The sequence below is a fragment of the Idiotropiscis lumnitzeri genome, chromosome 9 (assembly GCF_059441095.1).
Source record: "Idiotropiscis lumnitzeri isolate Australia: NSW breed Sydney's pygmy pipehorse chromosome 9, RoL_Ilum_1.0, whole genome shotgun sequence".
NCBI classification, from domain to species: Eukaryota; Metazoa; Chordata; class Actinopteri; order Syngnathiformes; family Syngnathidae; genus Idiotropiscis; species Idiotropiscis lumnitzeri.
Window position 1 is genome coordinate 2,375,001 of NC_142399.1, and position 20,585 is coordinate 2,395,585.

The 20,585-nt window shown below is 43.2% G+C and overlaps 2 protein-coding genes across 10 annotated transcripts in view; one reads left to right on the forward strand and one right to left on the reverse strand.

The window, feature by feature from the left end:
• slc35f3b (solute carrier family 35 member F3b) overlaps nt 1-18,113 on the forward strand; it is a 31,813-nt gene extending 13,700 nt beyond the window's left edge. The window contains exons 3-8 of the mRNA XM_088304447.1: nt 9,897-10,242; nt 12,529-12,748; nt 14,766-14,891; nt 15,143-15,335; nt 15,419-15,508; nt 15,806-18,113. Of these exons, the coding sequence (XP_088160573.1) occupies nt 9,897-10,242; nt 12,529-12,748; nt 14,766-14,891; nt 15,143-15,335; nt 15,419-15,508; nt 15,806-16,047 (1,217 nt within the window). The 3' untranslated portion in view covers nt 16,048-18,113. The remainder of the gene's footprint in view (nt 1-9,896; nt 10,243-12,528; nt 12,749-14,765; nt 14,892-15,142; nt 15,336-15,418; nt 15,509-15,805) is intronic.
• Nucleotides 5,539-20,506, reverse strand: LOC148329812 (G protein-coupled receptor 161). Of its 9 annotated transcripts, none has more exons than XM_088304456.1 (8): nt 20,335-20,506; nt 19,538-19,698; nt 18,628-19,464; nt 15,797-16,680; nt 14,140-14,207; nt 10,111-10,198; nt 9,828-10,039; nt 5,539-7,449 (listed from the first exon to the last, which is right to left on the reverse strand). In XM_088304456.1, exons 1-4 carry the CDS (start codon nt 20,492-20,494, stop codon nt 16,621-16,623), a joined length of 1,218 nt encoding a protein of 405 aa, XP_088160582.1. In that variant the 5' UTR covers nt 20,495-20,506; the 3' UTR covers nt 5,539-7,449; nt 9,828-10,039; nt 10,111-10,198; nt 14,140-14,207; nt 15,797-16,620. The 9 variants fall into 9 exon arrangements, with proteins under 9 accessions (XP_088160582.1, XP_088160581.1, XP_088160579.1 ...); XM_088304455.1 differs by having other exon boundaries at nt 18,415-19,464; XM_088304453.1 differs by having other exon boundaries at nt 18,040-19,464.
• Nucleotides 20,507-20,585: the final 79 nt, after the last annotated feature.

The window sequence follows — 20,585 nt, forward strand, 5'->3', positions numbered from 1 at the left end:
CTTTTTCGAGCTCCCTGTCCTAGTTAGACGGGGTTAGGGGATTGCTTCTCGAGTGTGGTGAGGCTATGCAGTGAATTATTCAGTGGCGCTTCCTTCAGGCATGCTCACACTCGCCGGCTTTCACACAACAGTGCCGAGTCACTTCAGACACGCAGACAAACACTTTGTGAATAAAAATATTGAGACACACCTCTTGAACGATTCATTCATCAGTCATAGGTTAGGCTAGAATCATCGTTTTTGTCCTTTGAGATACATTTTGGGACACTATTGGGGCAACCCCCCCTTCTGTTTGAGCATGACTTGGTCCAGCATTCAATAAAGTCACAGTTGGTCGAATTTGGTGCGGAAGAACATGAGGTCAGCGTGTTCACAGTCTAAAATCTTGGAAAAAGAAGCTACGGACAGGGGGATCGTATTCTCTTAAATTTTAACTAGCTGAGGTCGTATAGAATTTTTGTGATTAAAGTTGACTCACGAAGAAACATCTCGGATCAATACGGAGAGGTCCAGTGTACGGGTGACACTGATGTATTTATCTATATGGTTGAATCGGGAAGAGTAAAATGCTGGATGACATAAGTGAAGTGCAACCGAGTGTCCTTTAACTGGCTGCCACCTTGCTGTCAGCGTAGCATCGTTGATACGGCGGACCTTCAAAGACACTTCATTGGTAACTGCTCACTGGACTTGCACACCTGAAAACATTTGTCACTGCAGAGATTGGAACTGGGGCTCATTGAAATGCTGTACGGTCCCCGACGTATTCGAATATGATCAAATTCCATCCATCGTTATGAAACCCAGAACAACTCCGATTGTGAGCCTGATGTGCTAAGAAAAAAAACTTTTACTCGAGTAAGAATCACCCCAATACAATCTTGCAATCACAACATCGACCACTACTAAATGAATACCTTTGCAAATCATAATTTAACATTTGTAATGGCAGAATATGAAATCACTAAGCTTGCACTCGTATAGAGCAGCTAAGCCAAATGCTATGCTATAAAATGTGCGAGGAATTTTCAATTATTCAGGTGCGGGGTAACGGTAACAGTGTCATCAAATTTTGGGTTCAACTTCTACGGTCCAAGTGTGGAATGTGACTATCTATTTATTTTGGTGCTGCCAGTAAGTTTGCAAGCCCTCTATGCACACATCTCAAATCAAATGGAAGATTAGATTGGTCTCCAGGGGGTTGTCGGGGACTCACCAGTTTTGGGAAGTGCTTGCAGGGGTGAATGGGGGAGGGGGGGGGGTGCGGGGGTGGCACTGACGTGGGCGAATTGCAGCAAACGGTACAGTGTACGTGAGGAGAGACCTGCACCCGGCGAACGCACTCATTTAGGGGAGGGAGGGCACGGAGGAGGAGGAGGAGGAGGAGGAGGAGGAGGAGGAGGAGGAGGAGGAAGGGGAGGAGGAGGAGGAGGAGGAAGGGGGGCGGGTGGGGGGATACTTTACTCGGAGGTGAAAGGCGTGCTCGCTACAACAGGAGAGAGGGGGGGGAGTTAGACAGATGGAAGGCGCAAGGACACCGGGTCCTGGAATGTGAAGTGTCCCGTCAAGAGGTTCGGAGTCCGGGGCAAGAAAATAAAAATACGTTTCAGGGATGTAGTCGAAGCGGTTTCGGAGCTCACCCCACCCGAGCTCGGCATCATGAAGAAACACTCGGCCAGGGTCGCTCCGCTGTCCGCCTGCAACAGTCCGGTGCTCACCCTCACCAAAGTGAAAGGTAGGAATTTGGCCATTTGTCGCCTTGGAACGAATCCACGTTCGCAGTTGCGTGGGCGGGAAGCTTCCGACGAGTACCATCTGTGGTTCATCTATTGGTGCGGTTGGTTTTTATGTTTGTTTTTTCTAAAAGAAAACTTTTACAATACGAATTTAAGATCTGCATTAGAACAAGTTTAAATTAAATCTGCAGTCACTCGTTGGTCATTCAATCATTTACGACTGCATCAAAATACTGAGATCAAATACTATGACAAGAATGATGAAAATAAGATGTTTACAACGTAATCGTGTTTGTTGAGTTAAGATAAACTCAACTGCATGCCAACTGCAGCATTTGCACATGAGGAGAAATTCGATTTAAGTTCTATTTCAACAACACAGAAATCAGACCAAATACTACTTGGACATATGGACCCCTAGCATGCAGAAAGGTGTTGTGGGGGGGGGTGATCTTGCTCAAGGGCACCTTGCCACTACTCAGGCATTACAAGAAATGGAACAGTGACACTTGATATAGTGTGAATGACAAGTGCATGATGTCATTCGAGTGTGCACAATGTCGCCATTCGTCACACAAACCTGCGCTCCACATGGGAGGTTGTTATTGCAGCAGGGATTCCCTCCTCAGTCTGCAGCCCCCCAGTAGGACGCAAAGAAATCAGAATTCTTCATCGCTGAGTTGAGTGGCTCTGTGCCCGCTTTGTTGTACCTGCAGGAGCACACATTGAACATTTCGATTAGTAAGGGCAACAACACGTCCCTCCTGTGGCGTGTTGTTGTTGTGCTGCATCACCACTAACATCTAACATGTCCCCCAAGCTTCACTTCTGTTCACTTGCCGAACTGCCATCCCACCTCAGGCTTTACCGCTGGAGAAAAAAAAGGTGTGTTGTGTTCTGTGTATTTGTCAGCTTCAGCTCAGAGGGAATGTCCCGGTGTTGGAACATGACCGGGACTGCTGCAGTGAACATGCATTCACAGTTGAAGAGGCGGCTGATTTCACAGTACATTACAAGCAAGTTCATTTGCTTCTCAGAGAAGAATCCAAAAAAAAAATGAAGGGAATGATTTGTGTGTGTTTATAGCTGCTGGTAAGCTTTGTATTAAGTCCACTTAGGGCTTCCTGGGTGTGCTTCGGAAGTACGTTAGATGAATAAACATGCTGAACTTGTGACACGGTTTATGGTTGGATATAAAATGACCCCCTTCACTCCCTCCCCAAGAGAATTCACTAAAACGTGAGTTGTTTACATTGTCCTTGATCAGAGATGCACAACTTAAATGATGGAGGGGGCCACATTGGACCACACACTTCCTAACCAGATGTATGACAAAAAAATGCTATTTCAATTATCGATAAAATATGCTCTTCATATATTTCATTTTTCATAATGCATTTTACAATGCATGTATTAAAGATCCTCTTTCTTAACCCAACAACAAAGCAAGCAACTCATTTTAATTCCTGTGCAAAATACTCTCTTGCATAAAAAAAGAAAGAAATTCAAGGATGGCACAAAACTACTGAACAAGAAGCCAACATTAAGTACAATAACTAATTTGGTGCCACTTTTTCCCCACAAAAGTCAACTCACTGAAAATTCAGTGAGTTTTGAAGAATTTTTGTGGTATTTATTCATTTATTTTGTAATCACAAAGCCACTCAGAGTGTGGCCCGCGGGCCTCCCGTTGCCCACCCATTAACGGAGTCCTGACAGGCTCGGCTTGGGCTTGTTACCTTGTAGAGAAGCTTGCTGACAATTCTCGGCTCCTGTTGTTGCACCGTCTGCAGTTATGTGAAATTCGATCTGAATAAAAATGGAATCAATAATGCATCGACCAGCTGCAAAGGTGTTAAGTCACGATCAAACAAACTTGGAATATACTGCGTTTCTGTTTTTTTATGTCAATTCAAAAGGCTTTCTCTTTCTCACTACCTTGGCTCGATCATTCTGGCTGGCGTTTTGTTCACATATTATTTTACAATTTATTGGGCAAAATAATTTTTTTTCAAAGGCGGCACTTATTCTGCTGCTTAAATGGGCTCTCATTAATATTAAAACAGAAAGCAAAGACAAAAAAGACAGATGGAAGGTCGACTTCAAATTCATACACAGTCCATGTTGAGCATTCAAATCTGTCGGCTGCATTCAAATGTTTGTTTTTATCTTCCACTATCCGGAGGCTGATATCTACGTTTATTTTTTATTTTCCTGACAGTTGGCCTGTGGATTTGAATGTGAAGATGTTTCGTTTTGACGCCTCAGGATTCTTATTGTTCTTTTTGCGTGCCTTTTCAATGACGTATTCGATTCATAGATGGGGTTCATTTTGTATGCGCCTTCAATTTTCGACACTGAAGAGCAAAATATTGTCAGTGTTTCACCCTTGTCTTTCTTACGGGTGTGGGTGAGCTGGACCTCAGTCCATAATTAGATACTTGCTCATCAAATCGAGGAAAAGCCCAAAAAGAATCACTGCTTGATTTAATGACATTAGATATGAATCATTTCTGGTATCACCGAGCATGAACAGCATCGGTTGTCCAAATTTGGTAAACAATGACAGAATTTTGAAATGTGTGTTTGGCGCACGGTGAATTGAGCTCGTGAGGGAGTGGATGCGGCATACGACTTAGTGCGAGCGGTCGGAAGCAGCTTTGAAGAGCGAATCGCACGGGAGAAGAGATTCCGCTTCTTATGTAACAACGACTTTAGAACCTTTGTTTCGCTACTGCAAGAATGGTTCTGTTTCTCTTTTTGTAACGGTCTATCATTTTTTTTTTAATTAAATCAATGACAAGGCACACCTGATGCGTGGTGACACCAAATTCCTGCTATGCTATCATACCGGGACTAGATTTCTTTTATTTATTTTTGCATTGGTATGTCTAAGATTTATATGCTTCTGTTCATGTTCATTCTGGATGAAATAATTCTGTCAATAAAATTGGACTTGACCCTGAGCTCTTGTCACCAGAAGCCACATTTGATTCCAGCATATTTTCTGTAATCTCGACGTTGTCTGAGCGCTCCCGTGACAAATCCCAGCAGACACAGCACTGCTATTGATTTCCTTAAGTCTATCTCGCCATTTTGTCTTTGGGGAATTGACGCGTTCTTCGTATGTCAGCCCAAGTTCACTGGAGGTCCCGCAGTGTCTTGAAAATCCATTTTATGCTTCATAACAGAAGTGAGATTGACGTTTCCCTCAGGAGAGCGGTCTTAATTCCCCACATCAAACCTTCCCACTGGGCTCCATTTGTCTCGACCGCATGATATCCATTAAATGACGCCCGGGCTGCGGGTCAAAACTCATGTTGCATAATATCGATTTGTTGGTGAGAAATTGATTTCCGGTGAGTCACTTGCTTTTCTTACGAGCATTATTCAACGTTCTTGAAGATCACATGGAAAATCATTCTACGTTATTGAAGGGGACGAGCTTTTATTTTCATAAAGTGGGGAGTAGACGGCCATTTGTTAGCAAGACTGTATTGGACAGTTGAATCGTTGTCATATCGAATGGCAGCGTTTTATTTATTGCATAGCCCGACGTCGGCATGGATCAACTCCCTCGTTTGGGCGTGTTTTTCTTTTTCTTTTGATGCACGCAAACATTGAGCTTTGTCGGCAGAGAATCCACTAATCTAATCTCGCTCTTCCTGATGTGAGTTTTCCTTGCAGGAACTTGATTACATAGTGTGACATAAAATATTGTATAAAAATACCATCTGGGACGATAGGAAGGGAAAAAAAAACTACCCGAAAGCCTAAAATCATAAAAACTCAGTCAAAGATGTTAGCAGGGAGGCTGTTTATTCTTTTTGCATTTATAGCGTGACAGATGGAGCCGTTCTGGTGCGCTACGAGAATGACACAAAAGCTGAAAAAAAATAAAATAAAAGCATAATTGGTACCCGCCTCACAATTTGAGACGTGCACACACACACACACACAAAAATCACTAAAACAATTAAGTGCCATGTGGTTCGCCTTCCAGAACAGTGATTCTCAACTGGCGGTTCCGGACCCAAAAGTGGGTCCCGTAGTCATTTAGCTCGCAAACATTTGCAAGGAGTTCCTCAGGTTACAAGGTTACAGACGTACGGCATTTCCAGAGCCAATGTCCTAGAATAAAACATCAGAAGATGCTTGGCAGTCTTGCTTAGGAGGCGGACTTTGCCAGCGTGTGGAGCCTTGTTTCATTTTTCTACACCATATTATGAACAAAATAAATAAATAAATAAACTTTAGCTATGACACAATTTGATGCGCTGCAGCACTCCTCTTAACTCAGAAGAGTCCCACCAAATAAACACACCAACCTCTCCCTCACCTCAGTTGTAGTCCAGAAAAACTTCCTTGCAATCGTATTACATTTCTTTCTGCGAGCAAACAAAGGTAGAAAAAAGCTGGACACATCTGTCGGATGCAAGGAGGAATTCTAAGTGGAAGCAGTCGGGTCGGGCTCTGCTGGCATCGTTCTTGGACTTGCAGCTATCAGCAGGAGAGATCTGCACTGCAGACACTGCAGGGTGGGCCAGAGAAACGCCTGGGAATTGGAAGCAGGGGAGCGTGAAGTGAAATGGCGAAAAAAAAAAAAAAAGGAGGGGGTGGGGGTGGGGGGGGGTTGATAGGTTTGTTAATGCAGATAAATCTACAGTCGAGTAAATGCTAATCAGACTGCTTCGTTGTTGTGAGCTGTTTACTGTCATTAGAGATACAGACAAAGTATTAAGAGTCCAATTTCTATTAAAGATGCAGATATCGGGTCAAATACGTCCCTTTGTCTTGTAGCCTTGGAATGTTGGTGGCCTTCACGCATCCGTGTTGTCAGGGTGACAATGTGAGTGCGTGCAGCCGTCAGGGCTCGTCTGAAAGATGCCAAACACTCTCCTCATGTTTCCTGCTGGCCTGTTAACAACTTGTGTTTCACTTTTGAGGGCACAATAAACAAGGTTTGTTATGCGACAAAGGTCAAAGGGCATCAAGAGGAAAATGCTCATATTATGTTTGATGGATTCCAAAAAATTTGATCTTTTATTTTGACATTTTCAGACTAAGAAAATGAATGTTAGTAAATGTGTTTTGGAAAATATTTCGTCAAGCATTGTGCATCATTATAGTAAAAGCCGCATTACTAATAATTGATCAATTTACCAAAGTGCTGAACAAAGACAGTAATATTTACCAAGTCTACTTGTTGATCTCAAAGCCTCAATCATTTTCTGTTAAATAATCAAATTTCATGTAGTTCGTGAATTAGAATGACATTGCAAAGTTGGAAGGTTGTGCCAAATCCGTTCAAAATGTATAAGGATCAAGATCAGAGAAACGTGACCTTTAAAGAGGTAAATAGACATCATCAATTATTTTGCGTTCAATATAATTAAAAGTGAATTGGGATTTTCTATTAATATCCAACATTGATCCTTAACAGTTCGATCATCTGAGAACCGTCAGAGAGGTTACTACAGACATTTAGAACGACCTTCCTTTTTTAGATCACATAATCAAGTATTAAAAATGAAAAAGGCCTCTCGCTTGAGATGGATCCGACATCATTGAATTTTTGAAGAAGATTAAATTCATTGTTGACGCTGTCGTCAAATATTTGACATGAAGAATTATTCGTTGAAGTCTTACCTTTGCGAGCATTTTCGATCCACTTTTCCACCACTGCAGCTTTTTCGTCGACCTTGATCACAACCTTGGATGCAAATGTGATAAAGGTGAAGAAGCACTTACAGTTCATCATGCCGCTAAAGGAGTAGATGCTCTGTCATGGAGGTAATGGCTCCTAATGTCATTAGCTCGCTCTCACGTGCACGCACACACACACGCACACACACACATGCACACACATGCACTAATGCTTCACTCCTGCTACTCGCGCTTGTTACAACATTAGTCACTGTCAGGCCAAGTGTAAAAGTGTAAAAGTCGTGCGGCCTCCTTAAATAATTGAGTCCTCGCATCTGAGGGATGACACATGAGGATACGATGTCGTCTCGGCTATTTCATCAGCTGTTGATTTGTTCATACGATAATATAATGAGCGTGAGGAGCACATGCTTCGTGACAATAAAAAAAAAAAAAACAAGAACAAGCGTCTCTATCGCTGGATTGGAAGGATTAAACGGCAGCATGCGGGTCCACAAAATGTGCCACGGAATGCCGGGAAGGACGAGAAGTAGTCTGGCATAAACAAGACATGACCTTCAGCGTGAAACAAAGCGCTGTGGGAGCTCAGAATAGAGAAACTTAATTCTCCTCGAATCAGCTTTCATTGCCGCTCGAATGCGGCCTCGGGGATTTTTCTTCAACATTGTCTCCCGCCCAAAAAGCACAATGGAATTTCATTCCATTGCATCACTTGGGTCGGCATAAACGGAGAGCCTCTCTCGGGTGCGTTCATTGAGCACGGCGAGGCCGGCCGGGGAAGTCGGGAGCATGAGCATGGAAAGCGATAGGAAATTCATCTGTGATGTGATGAGAGCGCCTGGCAAGGTCACGTGCGGGGCGACCACCAAGAACCAACCCTTTCAGCGGCCGACGAACGATGTCTCTCATTCGCAGCGTATCTCTCGTATGAGGTGAAGACGCATATTTGCATATGTACACAAGAAAGTTAGACGGCGATGAGATGTGCAGTATTTGTGCAAGTAGGTTTTAAAAACACTTTGGTGCTTAAATGAATCTTTGAATTGTTGTGTATTGTAATAATCAATAAAATACACAAATCTCTCACGGAGGCTTTTTTTTTTGAAAGTATGCTTTCTATTCCAGTCAGGCAGATTACGGTGCACAAGGCACATCATTACCTCCGGAAGCCCCACTAGGGGAAGCTTTCATTTTTAACTTGCAGCAGAGGAGCTGCTGGAGATTTTGCGCTTCATTATTTATTATCCACAAAGTTGCCTTGCTTTTTACAGCTCTGTTTTTCTAACTGTTGCAGAAGGGATTGCTGCATGTGGTTTTAGTATGCCAACAGAGGAAGCCTTTTTGCTTGTATTCAGTGCTTGTCTTAATAGATCAATCATTCCAGAAAGACTGATCAAATTCTTATTTCACTGTTGATTAGGAAGTCCTTTAAAATGTCTTAACATGGATTGTTGTTATAGCGTCCCATAAAGTTAAACAAAAAAAAAAAGAATGAGATTGTTATATAAACATGATGTGGTATGCTTTGGATCATGAGCTGTTCCTTTCGCTAATGGGAGTTGCTACTTTAGCCAAGTTGCTTCTTAGAACTTTCAAATCATCATGGAGGCTTCAAGAAGAAAAGTAACAACCGCGACAGTGAAAGTTGAGTTGTTAAGTGTCGCTCAAAACAAATAATGTTCGGCTGTGAATGTTGGACAGAAATACTCAAAAGTCAGAATAAAAAAAAAATCTTTGTTTTTACTTGTAAAAAATATGACAGAAACCGCAATGAAAAAGTGTCAAATGCGATGCCAATTTTTGCTTTCAGAATTTAGTAACTTCATTCCAGAAAAATTGTCTAAACTTAAAAGTGGACTTTCTTGACATGTTATCAGGATTTAAATGTAGAGTGACCTTCGCTCCTTGCAATGTGATCCACACCAAACAATCCCACACATCACAGCAGGCTTGCACTCAGTATTCCGAAGTTAGCCTCTCCTGCCCTCCGTTTGGCGACAGCCTGTCATATTGGATCAGTTCCGTTTGAACTCAGACGTCTGATTGATTACCGACGCCAATTACTGCGTGACAGCAACTATTTTTAGACAGTATAGGACAGGACATGTTGAACTGCAATCCCACACAGGACATTTATTTTTTTTAATTTAATATACAACGTAATAAGTTGTCGTTCACTAAATAAAAAGAGTTCCCTTACGAAGAATGAATTCATGCTTAAATCCTGCACTGCCAGCCCCGGTAAAATTAATGTACTTTTTGGCTTCTATATCCGTCAATGGCAGCGAATGAGTTTTAATGAAGACCATTTCTGTCCAAATGTTTGCAATACGGACCATTTGTATGGAGAATATATGAACTAATAATTGCCAAATAGTACAGTAATGAATAACATATGTGTGGAAAGCACGTGATGCTACTTACCAGTTCAAGAAATTTACATTTGCAAATTCCAGAGAGCAGATGTTAACTTGTGCACACTGAAACTTTCAGGGGAAGAGCGGCCCAGGGAGCACGTTGCGCACAGCGGCCCAGATGTGCCGTCGACGGCGGGCACGGCCGGTCCGGAATCGAGCTCCTCCAGGCGGAAGTTGCACTGCTGCATCCGGATAACGGCGGTGCAGGTGCAGAAGGCCCTGTGGGGAGTCGCCATGGTCATGTGCGTCTGCTCGTCATGGGCAGGCTCCACCCAGCTGGCCAAGCTGACCTTTGATCACTTTGACGCCCCTTTCACCCTCACTTGGTTTGCCACCACTTGGAATTGCCTCTTCTTCCCGCTCTACTACGTCGGCCACCTGTGCAAGAGTCCGGAAAGGCAAACGGCCCGACAGCGATTAAGGTGACAGCACAAAACATAACATGAAAAAAAAAAAAAGAAAGTGACATGTTGAAATTATAAAAGAAAAAAAAAAACACTGAAATAAATGCGTGCGTGACTTTCTAGAAGAGGCTATTCGCTAGTGATGGGAAAATGAAGCTTCAAATGTGCTTCATGAACCAGTTGTTGTATTTTTATGTCCTCTAGATGGCACTGTTGGTTTAAATGAAGGGTTTTAAATGTGCGCTTTCAGCCCAATGTTGAACAGAGAGTGCCATCTACTGGACTCCAAAAATACGACAACTGGTTCATGAAGCAGATTTGAAGCTTCATTTTCCCATCACTACTATGCGCCTGTGGAAAACTTTGACCGTTTATTCGGAATATAAAACTCATCCTTGCTGTTTTATGCAATGTTGTTCAACTTTATAAACACTTGCTTCATTGATGAACTGCTTTGTCTGAAGTGAAATTTTCTACCGATGGCAAGCCATTAGAATCTTTGGATCCGATCTAACCATTGCTGAGGCAGCACAACCAAAGTATTTGACCTTCAGCGCCCTTCTTCACAAAGCATCTGCTCCGTCCCGCTGCTGCCCCGCCGGTCTTGTGCATTCATGTCGCGTTTCTTTTTTGTTTTACAGACGATCGGACTGGCATGTATATTACAGTTTTTATTGTCGCTGGGGAGATCAGAAATGAAGGTTAGTCATATGCGTGTGAATAAAAGGGAGGCCAGTGCAATGGAAAGGTTACAAGAAATAGACGTTGCGAAGGTGCAGCGGGAGTTCAAGTACTCGGGATTTCATGTTCCGAGTGAGAAGTGTGAAAAGGAGAATTAAGAGACGAGTTTAAATGAAAATTTGATAGAACAGTCGACCAGCCGTGTTGGAAATCGTAGGAATCGCTAGAGACAGAGTTGCATGTGGCAGCGTTGAAGCTGCCGGACGGTTTGGAGACAAAGCTCGAAACTCCGGATTGATACGGTTTGGTTATTTGCCGGTGAGGAAAGAGGGACATATGGGTAGGAGGATGCTGGAAACGGAACCGCCAGGTAGGAGGCAAAAAAGACCAATGAAGAGATTTATGGATGCGGCGAGGGAGCACAAGATGCTGATGACAGGGAGAGATGGAAGAGGATGATTAAGTGTGGCAACCCCGGAGCCAAAGAGGAACAGACGATTTCCATATGGTGTAAATATATATATATATATATATATATATAATCAATATTATTACATTAAAATAATAATTTATAATTGATATGACACCAATTTAATTCAGGTAAAACAATCACGCTCACGTTCACATCTATGAATAATTTATAGTCAATTAACCCAACTGCAAACTTTAATTGCTACTTAATTGCACTTTTTTTTTCAAAAAGCCCCTGAGATGCCACCAACGTTGGGCAGAAGTGATGGCTTTGATTGACAACTCCTTCTATTGAAGGATGTTTCACTTCACACCTTCCTTCCTTCCTCCCTCCTACCGTCAGACGGAACGGACATGGGCGCACACGCACGTTCGATTAACTCAAGTTCGTCAGACCCTTTGGTGCCACAAGGCAACGGAAGTTCTTAAAACATCATGTGCCCTTCCTTCAAGGACGCGATTGTTTTATTGGCGGTACGCCACCACTCCTTTGCGGGAGCTTCACCCAAAAGTGTTGTTCAACAATCAGAGCCAGGAAACCTCAAAGGCCTCCCCGCTCAGTCAGAAATGTTAGTCAGCATTTTCCGCAGCTCGCCAATTATCTACCTCCGCTGGGCTGCGGCAAAATGCATTAAGAACTAAACACCAACGATGATTCGGAGTAGCGGAAAGATCAACTGAGGTTGTTCTTTTTACGTTTATAGTGATAAACTTGCCTTTTCCACAGAGAGTTAAAAAAATATTTGAAAAATTAAATGTGAGGCTAAATGCATAATCTTTGGTGGTGTTAAGGATGTTTCTATCAAAACAAGCCTGAACAAATGAATCGGTAAAATGCTATGTTTTTTTTTTCCTTAAATTTTCTTTTTATTGTTGGCAGATATTCAAAATCCTACTAATATCTAATCCTGTAAAACCTGTACGATTCCACCATAGATGGATATAACGGAGAGAAGCCTGTCACTTTTCAAAATAAAATATTTTTTAGCCTCAAATAATAAAACAAAAAAACGGAAGTATTGTACGTTTTTTTTTCCTTATTTGCGTACCGGTCCGCACCCCGGTGGTTATGGACCTCTCCTGCACTACATTATATCATTTGTCGCTTGTACTTATTGAATGTAATTTTCTCCCCGTCTTGCGTCTGCGTAGGGAGTGTTGTCGCTTTTTCGGGGACGACGGGCTGACCCCCAAGGTGTTCTTCACCAAGGTGGCCCCCTTCGGCCTGCTGTGGATCCTCACCAACTACTTGTACCTGCAGGCCCTCAGGAAGATCAACACAACCGACGTGTCGGCGCTCTTTTGTTGTAACAAGGCCTTCGTCTTCCTGCTCTCTTGGATTGTACTGCGAGACCGCTTCATGGGCGTCAGGGTGAGTTCACGTTTGGGTCATTTTGTGTGCCAGGACAATAAAACGATTGATGAACAGCGCTTTTTAAGCACTAATTTGAAATCTGGGATAAAAAAAAAAATGGAAATACATAAAGTATTAGCGAGGTGGAACCAGATTTGGTCATTTGGTCCTCATCGACTAAATACGCAGAATCCACAGCAGCAACATGTTGCAGTGTGTTACCATGCATGTCTTTGTGTGTTTTAGCGAGAGTAGTGGAAAGATTTAGCTCAGTGAGGGAACGTCTTTGCTTCGCGCACACGTCCTCTGCAGAATGGATCCCTCTCCTCCTTTTTTTCTGTTGCCTTCGCACACCCACTCAAACATCTCTCCGTCTTGCCATTATGCGCGATGAAAGGCCTCCATAAGACGCAAAGCCAGATCTAATCCTGCTTCTTTGCCGCTCCCACCCGCAGCCTCTTTCTTGTCTATCTTTGGAGGTACACATTGCAGAGTTCGGATGTCTGCAGCAATGCAGGGGACGCTGGACCCGTTTGTCATGAGCGTGCACGAGCAGAGAGACGCTACATCATCCCTCTGTGATGCTGCGATGGTGTGTTTTCGCGGACGGCTCGAGCCGATTGTGTCGTACTGCCAATTGGAATGTGTGGGAGTTCATTGCGTGGGCACAATGACCCGAAAATTCAACATTTATGATTGCTACTAGACTCTCATCTCACAAAATACAATGTTGTTTTTTATGTTTTGTTAGAAATTTGAAAAATTGTCCACATGACTGAGAATGGATTTTGTAACTTTATTTATTTGCGATAAATGTGTTGGATAATGTGAAAGCTTTGTCCATTAATTTGAACATTTATGATTCAATAGGCTCAGACTCACGTTCAGTTGTTCCGATGTATTGCGCTCAGTATTCATGTGAAAATATATTACAATATCTACAGTGTGATTATTTGCATTTCCTCGAACATAAACTAAAGAATACATTGATGTTCGTAACCAACATAAATACATATAATAAAATATGTACAAGCGGGTTTTACTATTCAAAAAGGAACTTATATGTAGTCTCATTCATTATCGTGTATCTTATTTTTTATTTATTTTACAAAAATATCGTTGCTGTCCTGTGAAAAACATTCATGTCCGTCTTTTTTCAGATTAAAAAAAATATATATGTTAATGAGGTTTCCGCGTCACAGGTGTGAAAATGTAAAAAAAAAAAAAAGACTAAATTGGACATATGTGTTTTTCACAGGACAATATGCCGATACAATATTTTTTTTGGTTTTTGTTTAAATTATTAGATGCTATTGTGTGAAACCACATGATAAAAAAAATGATAAAGAATGTCAAAATTTCATTGTTTTACATGCAGTCAATATACGCTCTAAATAAATGTGAATTACCGTGGAGGCTTTGATGGAGTCATGATCTGATCCCCTCTTTGATCTCCCACAATGCAGTGCTGACATGTCTGAAAAAAAAAACCCAAAACAAAATAAAGTACTGCATTATAGTACGAGGTTGTTGACCTTGCATTTGGCAACAACCCTCCGTCTCGATTGACAGGCGGCCTGCAGTGCTGAGAGAACCATTTTGTCAAAGGTGCCAGGTCTGGGAGGGACGTTCGGAGGGCTTGGGCCCGGCGCAAACACACTGCCCGTTTATCTTCCTGACACCTCCTTAATGCACAAGTAATCCACTAAACTGGACCCATGCCTGCTTGCTAGCTTTATAACAGCGAGGCTTGTAAAAAAAAACTAAAAAAAAACATAGCATCTTGGAATTATGGTGCATGACTTTGAGGTTTTCTGAGGACAGTGAGCTTCCTTCTTTTGGCGCGACGGCTTGCAGTGGAAAATCAATGGGAGACAACCACGTTCTAGAAGACCGCAGTTGTTTTATCTGCTGCCTTTGAAATGAAGCTCATGCATCACTTAGCGCCCAACAAAGAGGAGGCCCTCTGCAGCAGCGGTCAAAAAGTCGCCATGCTGTGAACGCCATGTTCTTAATCGTCTCCCTCTGTCTCCAGATAGTGGCGGCCATCTTGGCCATTGCAGGCATCGTCATGATGACCTACGCTGATGGATTCCACAGCCACTCGGTCATTGGCATCACTCTGGTCGTGACTTCAGCGTCCATGTCTGCACTGTATAAGGTAGGATTGCAATGCACATTGAATGGTCATTTCATTAGGTACACCTGAACACTCTGAGTTCCAATAGAGGTTTGTCACTAATATATATATATATATATATATATATATACCGTGACATCGTAAATTTAACATGGAATTCAGTATATATTTATTTATATCTCAGCTGACTCATCAAGTTTGAGTGCAACAATTTGTGTTTAATGAAGGTCACATGGTGTGCATTCATGAGTAACTCTTCACCCTCCCGCCAGGTTCTCTTCAAGATGGTCCTAGGCAGTGCCAAATTCGGGGAGGCTGCACTTTTTCTGACCATCGTGGGAGGCGCCAACTTTGTTTTTATCAGCATCGTGCCCGTCGTCTTATATTTCACCCGAGTGGAATACATTGAATCGGCAGGTGACATCCCCTGGGGCTACCTGTGTGGGGTTGCGGCCCTGCTTTTTGGTAAATTAAATCTCTGCGATCTTGTCATCTATTATCGCGCTTTACTGTAAATACCGCTGCTCTCATTCTGCTTGTTCACACAGCTTTCAACATTCTGGTCAACTTCGGCATCGCCATAACATATCCAACTTCTATCTCCCTTGGCATCGTCTTAAGTGTTCCCGTCAATGCCAGTAAGTTTTGTAGTAGAAATCAAATATGTCGTCATTTGATATTTAGTGACGACTCCAGAGAACATGTTGGCCTAGAAACTGCATGAAGGTCCTGAGAGGTTTGGGGTCAACAGTTTCTGAAACCGACATTCTCATAGGATATTTATATTTTTATTTCTCTTTCAAGGTGAAAAATTTAAAGTCTAAAATGTTTGAGGTAGTTCTAGGCCAGCAGCTACATTAAACTACATTGTGACAGCACTTTATATTTCTAAATGTCTCATGACAGTTTTTTTTTCTCCTTCTCACCTTTACCAGTGGTGGACTTCTACACTTGTGAGATCAATTTCAACACGGTGCGCCTCATCGCCGTCTCCATCATCTGTCTGGGTTTTCTCATGTTGCTCCTTCCAGAGGACTGGGACAAGTGCATCATCCGCCTCAGCACCAAGCTGCGCAAACGTGACGAGCCGGCCGAGGGCGGCGCCGAGGCGGGGGCCTCCACGGGGCTCAGCTGGAGGGGCCGAGCCAGGACCTCCATGTCCACATTTTCACGCTGACCGGAGCCATGGGATGTGAATCACAACGGGTGGGATTATTTTCATGGCCTCCTTGGATGTGAACTTTGGTCTGTAATATGTAAAACCAGGAAGAGAAGATTGCGTACCATCATTGGGTTGATGCATGGACTATATTTACCCTCCTAACTTAAATATAATCAGGTATTACAAAGTTACAGCTGTACCTGTTCTCAATTTTTCCAATACTCACCACATCCTTCGCCTGGGAAGACATGGCAAGTTTTTTGGGGAAGAAATTCGGTCACATGTGGACATGGCTGGCTTTGAGACAAAACACATGTTTAACAATCCAAAGAAGAACGCCTACAAAATAACGGGAAGCCCGAGTGGCATCTCTCAGGTGTCATGACAGATTCCTTCCTCCTTTGCACGGTCGTTCACACCTGCCGACCCGATGTGCTCACGCGGTGTCAACGGGCCCGTGTGGACATGCGAGGCTCAGTGTGAGCTCAACATGCTGTTACTGCACCTCGCGCCATCCAAAGCCTTTTTTTTTCGACCGCTCTGATTGGCCTCCTGCATTCTTGTGCTGTCCCCGGGGCTAAGATGCAACTACTCTGAAAATGGAAGTGGCGACACCCGCCGATCCGGCTGGCAGTCCAGTGGAGAGCTCTGAAAAGGAGAATGTGCAATGCATGATTAGCTTGGATTGTCATGACGTGAGACGGCTTCAAGTTCAGCAAACTTGCTCAAGGTTTTAGTCGTTTACGTATTGTGACCTTTGGTTGAAAGCAATTCGATTCACTGTGAACAGAACTACATGGAGTCCCTCGTATGGATTTCCGTCATTCGATCCAAACACAATTAAGTTATTTGAAGCAAATTGCAACTATCTCATTTTTATATGCCGTCGATAGATGGGTTTTCTACTTTACCAATGAAAGGACACTTTTACCGGACATTTCATTAGGTACACAATTCACTATCAAATGAGATCCAATCCAGGAGTTATATTAAAGATTGACGCCGCAAAAGAGGCATCAAAAATATGTTTATTATTGTAGATGTAGTTTACAGTGGTGTAAAACTACATCTTTAGCATTTGTAATTTTGAATTAGATCTCTATCAAAAGGCAGAATCAAAGGGAGCATTAATTGATCAAATTGCAGAGGGTGTAGAGCATCTATTTAGTGCACTGCTTCTCAATTATTTTTTTGTGACGCCCCCCCCTAGCATGAAGAAAACAATTTGTGCGTACAAGACAGCTTTTGCATTGGATCTAATTTGATGACGTGTACCTCAAGCTGTGGCTGGTCGGGTGTAACTTGGAGACACATGAGCTATGTTTTTGTTGTTGTTTATGATACTTGAGGCAAGTTAGCGTTGAAGATGAAACTGAGCCTTGAGTGAAGAGCTGGAAACTGCCTTGTTGTGAATGTATGAATATCACTACGTGCAATCTGCTTTTTACAGCGCCACCACAACTTCTGCAGTCTACATTTGCTTTCGACATCTTAACGACGTACCTTTCATAGATTTTTTTTTAAATTTATTACATCTGGCTGCTGTTGAGACGGTGACGACATCACAGTTATTGAGACCACTTCACTGCCTTCTTTGTTTTCACCGCAGCGTACATGAGCACCGTTTCTCATTGTCATTCTCAATGACAATCAACAAGAATATTCTATTCCTCTGGAATTATTGCTAGACATAAATGTAAACCTTTGTAAGGAATGATGATTTTTTTATACACTGAGATGCAACAAACTGTATGATTATAACGTTTGAGGAAGGAGTATGGGAGGTGTGATTATCAAATGATGGTGTGGGTGAGCGGGGTCTTCAAGTATATTCACATATACTTCATAAAAGATTACTTTTCAATACATCCATTGTCCGGGTTTGGTTTCTTCTTGCCAATGTGAAACGACTGAAAAGGTTTTTAGATGAAGCATTTCGGTGACTTGTTTCATACTTCACATCAACAATAACATTAGTTTAACCATTTACACTATATGAACGCTTACGTTTACAGACAATAAAAATGGAAGAACATCAGGAGCTATGAGAGCTTTCACACTCTTCTCGAAAGGCTCCCTGAAAGATTTACGAGCGAGTCTGTGGTCATTTTTGTCCCTTGATCCGGAAGTCATAAATTTTGGACCAACACATCCATGTTGGGTCAAATGTCATTATTAAATTCAGCAGGGACTAATTTGTCTCATTTAACCCCTGACTTATAAACAAATTGTTTATGTGACAAGAAAGTTTTCTGATGGGGCATGCTCTACTTTCACCGTAATCTGGCCATAAACAGAAGTGGCCCTTTGCGCCACACTCAAAGCAGAAAATGGTAGTTTGCCGCCCTCTAGTGTCCGACAGGGCACCTGCAGGCAATCCACCTTCATGCCCCCACTGGAGTCTTGACAAGTGAAGCATGATGGGGTGGCTTCTTCACGGAGACACGTTTTGCAAACATTTTCACTGGAATGATGCTCAAAGTCCGTACTGATGGTGAAAACCGGAGCGCAATACTGCGAGGTCTCCGAGCTGGAGTTCGCCCCGGGATGGGGGGTGCTGAGGCTGCAGGGGTTCATCTCCCCTTCCATACTGACCACACTCCCCATTCCAGCGCTCAGCTTCTCCCTAAGTCTGCGCAGAGCTGCCTGGAAGCGCTTGCTGAGCAGAGCGTAGAGCAGAGGGTTGAAATCGGAGTTGAGCAGCACCAGAAAGTACGAGACGGTCAGAGCGGAAGGAGGCACCAGGGAGGCTTCACCAGAGATTGCTGCTTCTGTGGCCTGAATGAGAGCGACCCCGATGTAGGGGGTCCAGCACAGGAAGAAGGCTAAGATGACCAGAAAGAGACGAGCAACTCCTTGATGGTGCTGCTGCGACTGCTGCGGGGTCTTGGGCGATGAAAATGCAGACAAGACCCCAGTGGAGGAAGTTTGGTGAGGAGACACAAACTCCGACACATACTGTCCACTTAGATGATAGACCAGCGTGGAGGGGCTGTGCAAAGAAGCCAACGAGGAGTTTGGATCCCTACTGCGTTGAACCGAGTCCTCCAAGATGTGAATCCTCTTTGCGTGGTTGCGGGCCACCTTGATGATGTTCACGTAGCAGACGAGGATGATGATGGCAGGCGTGAGGTAGGAGAGGCTGGTCACGGTGGCCGTGTAGCTGGGACTGCTGGCCCAGTCCACTGCACAACTGTACATGGGAGGCGCATAGACCACAGAGCTCCAGCCCAGCAGTGGGGGGCAACTGGTTGCCATGGCTTGCAGCCAGATCCACACCACCACCGAGCACATCCTCCACAGGGTGCAGTGGGAGCTGTAGCGCATGCAGTCCATGATGGAGTGGTAGCGATCTATCGCGATGGCAGCCAGTGTGAGAACGGACACTGTGCAGTAGACAGAGGAGGTGTAGGCCACAAATAAACACAGGTTCTGTTAAGGTAGAACAAAAAAGAATGAAGTCATAAGGTGGCGGAGGCGGTGGCGAGTCCAAAAAATTTCTTACAAAACATTGGCCCCATCCAGGCTTCACGATGGACAAAGCAACAAAGGGCATGACGCTGAGGCCCACCAGGAGGTCACTGATGGCCAAGTTCATAATCAACACCGATGTCATCTGGTGGAGAGTCTTGGTGGCTGCCACCAGGATAATGACAAGAAGGTTACCTAGACAGAAAACACGGCACGCTATTTAGACACGCACATTGTCCATACCGGACATTTCAGGATAACATTGACCCGTTTGTTTGGTTGCATTTTTTATTTTTGCAACTCAAAATGCAAAATGTTCATGCACACATCTGGCCTTACAAATATAAATGCTAAATTTGGACTGACAGTATTGCAGATGCATTGTGGTTGTAGTTTGCAGTGATTCTGAGAAGTCTCTTAATGTTCATTACTCTAATGATGAGAGTAAAAATTATGTAAAAAAATTTCAGAAGGTTTCTACGTAACACAATTGAGAGAAGACAATCAATTGTGTTATCTATAGCAAACAAGGGTTAAGAGCATGATTTTGATCATGCTCGTTTTAATTCTCCGTTGGAAAAAAATAATGTGGAGTAATAACTAATTTCATTTTTTAATCAGGTTAAAAAAAAAAACTAATTGAAATTAAAAGTATCCTTACCAACTAAAGCTAAAACGATTTTATATACATACCACGGAGTGCACCATTCAATGCGAGGACTGGAGCATTTATAATTTGACAGTTCACAATTACTTAAGACAACATTTAGTCCTGCAACATTATTGCACGCAGAAAGTAAAGAAAAAAAATCTGATCAAAATGTGCGGTACCTGTGACCGAACCCAGACACATCAGCACCAGGAGCACCACCAGCAGCGACTCGATCCGTGTGGACTCGCCGTTCTCCGAATCATTCTTTCGACTTGACGCGTTGACGGCTTCCGCTTGCAAACAGCCCGGAACTGACCAGCTGCCTTCCACGGCGTCCATGCCCCGCCAAATACACTTTATTCATTGCGTTCAATGACAAAAATATTCACAAACAGGAAACTGAACTTCGTCTGGTTTGCAAAAAACACAA

What these genes read in the sequence shown, in the direction of transcription:
- LOC148329812 (XM_088304453.1), bottom strand. Translation starts at nt 20,494, where the DNA reads ATGGACGCCGTGGAAGGCAGCTGGTCAGTTCCGGGCTGTTTGCAAGCG. An exon ending in GTGTCTGGGTTCGGTCACAG is followed by an intron (nt 19,699 to 20,334) that starts GTACCGCACATT and finishes TTTTCTGTCTAG; the next exon opens with GTAACCTTCTTGTCATTATC. An exon ending in CTGGATGGGGCCAATGTTTT is followed by an intron (nt 19,465 to 19,537) that starts GTAAGAAATTTT and finishes CTACCTTAACAG; the next exon opens with AACCTGTGTTTATTTGTGGC.